Source organism: Trachurus trachurus (genome assembly GCF_905171665.1).
Source record: "Trachurus trachurus genome assembly, chromosome: 1".
NCBI classification, from domain to species: Eukaryota; Metazoa; Chordata; class Actinopteri; order Carangiformes; family Carangidae; genus Trachurus; species Trachurus trachurus.
The window spans coordinates 36,104,710-36,109,405 of NC_139891.1; the positions used below are offsets into that span (position 1 = coordinate 36,104,710).

The 4,696-nt window shown below is 45.1% G+C and overlaps 1 protein-coding gene across 1 annotated transcript; it reads left to right on the top strand.

Annotated features, from left to right (window-relative positions):
- Nucleotides 1–2,494: 2,494 nt before the first annotated feature.
- On the top strand, nt 2,495–4,165 carry LOC310991406 (E3 ubiquitin-protein ligase TRIM21-like; the record flags this gene model as incomplete). Its single annotated transcript, XM_083979094.1, has 1 exon — nt 2,495–4,165. One exon carries the CDS (start codon nt 2,495–2,497, stop codon nt 4,163–4,165), a length of 1,671 nt encoding a protein of 556 aa, XP_083835220.1.
- Nucleotides 4,166–4,696: the final 531 nt, after the last annotated feature.

The following is a 4,696-nucleotide window of genomic DNA, read 5'->3' on the forward strand; positions in this document are numbered from 1 at the left end:
ACTCTGTTATAACACAATCAAATCACAGACACACCTAGCTGCAGTGGGAGGAGCAGAAAACTGGAAACACTGGAACCAGAGGAACGTTGAGCATCAGAGTCCAGAAGTGAAAGTAAAGAGTGAGAGGAGGACGACTGAGCTGCAGCAGAGACGAGACATAAAGTCAAAGTGAGTCCATCAGGTGTTTGTCAGCAACACAGCAGAGTCTCTACCAAACACTGGTGAGTACAGCTCATCATATTCACTGTGTGAGCAGCAGCTTTAACACTGAGCTGCATCTCTACTCACTCTCTTCATGTCACACTGACTCTAGTGAACTGGCTCACAACAGACCTGAGGCTGTTTGTCCACAGAGACACTATAGTCCACTTTAAACTGTCTCTGTGTCTCTGCTCAGGACTTTTACAACTCCTCACTCAGTCTCTGAGCTTCACTCTCTACTTTCAATTTTCAATTTAATTTATTTAAAAGGGACAGTGTACAGTTCAAACATAAATGTTGCTTCACCTCATTTCCTGCTTTCATGCTGTCAAGGTATCACTTCCTACTGCTGCCTTACTTTACACTTCCTGCAGCTCTTTCACAATAAAAGCCTCACACTTTTATTGTGAAGCAGCCAGAGCAATCACAGTGTCCTTGTCACTCAGCTCAGCTCTGTCAGAGGTTTTCTCTTTCAGTGACGTCATGAAAACATTAAACATATGATTAAAAGTGACTGTAACTAATATCATTGTAGAACAGTCGTCATATTTGCTTAAAAGGGAACTATAAAAATCTGTTGCTTTTTTACTGTTTTGGTAGCTTTTTTTTCTCTACGGAGTTCCTCCTACAGTTTTGAAGTGTTTAAAGGGATATTCCAGCGTAAGTTTAACCCATGGTCCAACGCACCGTGACACCGAGTTAGACTCCCCCTTGAGAGATGAAGTCTGCTGACTGCTAGCTTCTCTAGTTGTAGCAACTTTAGCAAAGACAAACAAACAGCGCAGTCTATTTCTCCACACGCAAACTGCGATCAAAAAGCCACTCATAGCCACAAATAATGCTCAGAACAGCACCAAACTGCCTCAACAGTACAAACAGGGTCCCATCCCATAATACGAGGCATCAAACATCTGTTAGCTTTGCCTGGTTTCTATTGAAAAGAGACAAAAACAACTCACCCACTCTCCTCCAGTTATACGTTATGCAGCAACTTTCCGCGTCCAGGCACTGACGCGAGATTAGACGCGATGCCACGCGCGAGATCAGGACGACGTTCGTTGCCGGAAGAGACTGTCTGTGACATAGTGAAGCAGACATAACAGAAGGGACAACATGGCTGAGTTTATGCAGTTTGAGAACAACAAAGACTGGTTCCATTTCGATGGGCGCCACTATCAGTTTGAGACCGAGTTTACTGAAGACGAGCTGAAGGAAATAGAGGAGAAAAGTGAAAGAGGGAGAAAGTTGCCCCATAACGTATAACTGGAGGAGAGTGGTGAGTTGTTTTTGTCTCTTTTCAATAGAAACCAGGCTAAGCTAACAGATGTTTGATGCCTTGTATTATGTGCTGGGACCCTGTTTGTACTGTTGAGGCAGTTTGGTGCTGTTCTGAGCATTATTTGTGGCTATAAGTGGCTTTTTGAACGTGGTTAGCGCGTGGATGAATAGACTGCGCTGTTTGTTATGGTGCGGTCATTGCTAAAGTTGCTACAACTAGAGAAGCTAGCGGTTAGCAGACTTCATCTCGCGAGGGGGGGTCTAACTCGGTGTCATGGTGCGTTAGACCCATAGACTGTAAAAAATATGGACGTAGCATCCGTGACGTCACCCATTGGTTTTGGGGAGTCGTTTTTGTGACTCAAATATGGCGGCCTGAACAGCGCCATGTTGGATTGGCCGGCCGAGAACCCGCCCACTGGCCTCGAAGCAGCGGTCTCCGGAGCTGCTCGGACCTGTCACTCAACGTTTCCGCGCCCTAATTGGCAAGAATTTTAAACCTAATAATAGTAAAACGGTAGAGTTAAAAAAAATTCACCCCCCTCAGAGTGTGTGCGGGGGTAGAAACTATCGATTGAGACCAAAAAACGTTCTGACACCAGGCTTTGATCATGTTTATTGAGGATGTAAAATCGACGATTTTAACATGGGGGCCTATGGAGAATGCTGCTTTCTGACACCAGCCCCCAGAGGAAGCCGAGGGGATTGCAGTTTTTTGAACGCGGAAGTGAGCTTCACTTCTCAGACCGACAACTGCCCCCTTGGTTAGACCATGGGTTAAATTTACGCTAACTTTAAACCTCCTAAAGATGGAAAAGCTTCACAGCCCTTCAGCCAATATTTCTATCAGTTATTAACAATGAGACCAGAAGAATTGATGAAGAAGGATCCATGTTGAACTTTAGGGAAACAGGTCAACAGGACAGCCCCGCCCCCCAGGTAGAGAACCACAGTCTTAAAGACACAGAACATTATTTTAAATGAATGTTTGTTTTCTCTCCCTCAGTGTGTAGACATGTCTGCTGCCAGCAACCTGAGGTCTGAAGATCAGTTCCTGTGCTCCATCTGTCTGGATGTCTTCACTGATCCAGTCAGTACACCATGTGGACACAACTACTGTCAGAGCTGCATCACTCAGCACTGGGACGTTAGTGACAGGTGTCAGTGTCCAATGTGTAAAGAGGTTTTCTACTCAAGACCTCAGTTGAAGATCAACACTCTGTTCTCTGAGATGTTTGCTCAGTTCAGACGTGAAGCTCAACAGAAAACCAGCAGCAGCAGCTCAGAGCAACAAGTTTCCAAACCAGGAGAAGTTCCCTGTGACGTCTGCACTGGAACCAAACTGAAGGCCCTGAAGTCCTGCCTGGTGTGTCTGACCTCCTACTGTGAGACTCACCTGGAGCCTCATCTGACACTGTCACGTCTGAGGAGACATCAGCTGATGGAGCCTGTGGAGAACCTGGAGGAGAGGATGTGTAGGAAGCACGATAAACCTCTGGAGCTGTTCTGTCAGACCGACCAGATATGTGTCTGCATGCTCTGCTCTGTTTTAGACCACAAGACTCATGAGTTTGTTCCTCTGAGAGAAGAATATGAAGGAAAGAAGGCAGAGCTGCAGAAGACAGAGGCTGAAACTCAGCAGATGATCCAGAAGAGACGACTGAAGATTGAGGAGATGAAACAGTCAGTGAAGACCAGTAAAGATGCTGCAGACAGAGAGAAAGCAGAAGGTGTTGAGGTCTTCACTGCTCTGAAGGATTCTGTTGACAGAGGCCTGAAGCAGCTCATCAAGGAGATCGAAGAAAAACAGAAAAGCTCAGAGAAACAGGCTGAAGACTTCATCACAGAGTTGGAACAGGAAATCTCTGAGCTGGAGAAGAGAAGCACTGAGGTGGAGCAGCTCTCACTCTCTGAAGACCACCTCCACCTCCTCCAAAGCTTCCCATCTCTGAAAGCTGCTCCACCCACCAAGGACTGGACACAGGTCAGAGTCCATTCACCATCATATGAGGGGACTGTGGTGAGAGCTGTGTCTCAGCTGGAGGAGACGCTCCGTGGACAGATGGAGGAGGTGAAGATGAAGGCTGAGGTGAAGAGGGTCCAGCAGTTTGCAGTGGATGTGACTCTGGATCCTGATACAGCACATCCTCATCTCATCCTGTTTGATGATGGAAAACAAGTTCATCATGGTGATGTGAGGAAGAAACTCCCAAACAACCCAGAGAGATTTAATCCTAGTCTCAGTGTCTTAGGAAAACAGAGTTTCCCTTCAAACAGATTTTACTTTGAGGTTCAGGTTGAAGGGAAAACTGACTGGGATGTGGGAGTGGCCAGAGAGTCGATTGACAGGAAGGGAACAATCAGAGCGAGTCCTCAGAATGGTTACTGGACGATATGTTTGAGAAATGTAAATCAGTACAAAGCTGCTGCTAGCCCTCCAGTCCCTCTCAATCTGAGGTCTGGTCTTGAGAAGGTGGGGGTGTTTGTAGATTATGAGGAGGGTCTGGTCTCCTTTTATGACGTAGATGCTGCAGCTCTCATCTACTCCTTCACTGGCTGCTGCTTCACTGACAAACTACACCCATACTTCAGTCCTGCTCTTAATAATGGAGGTAAAAACTCTGCCCCTCTGATCATCTGTCCTGTCAATCAAAGTGTTCTGATCAAAACATCTAGTTCTTTGTAGGACTTGGTTAATTTTTAATTCAGGGAACAAATGTAAATATTTAATGTCAATACTGAACAATATAAATCATCAAAAAATGTTGTTTTCTACTGAGTTAACCTTCATCAGATCATCATCACACAAACTGTGTGATAACTGCTTTTTAATCACTTGTTACTTTAGTCAATTTGATTAGATCAGTGGAAACAGCTTAAATGGTTTATAACACATTATTATGAAGGAGTATGGGGATTCAAACAATACCCTAAATGTGAGGCTGTGCAAAATAGAGCCATGTGGTATTTTCTTGGCGTACATAAATTCACACCGACTCCAGCTGTGATGGGAGATATGGGCTGGGAACCCAATGAGGTAGGGTGGAGTGTACACATGGTGCGTTTATGGAATAGGATACTAGGATTAAATCTTAAAGGCCCCATGCTGTGCACTTTTCTCTGGGTTTATTTACCTGCTGATATCCCTAACAAAATGTATCATTGGTTTTGAGTACGTGTGATCTGCTTAATATCGTTTATATTGCCCCTTTCTGTT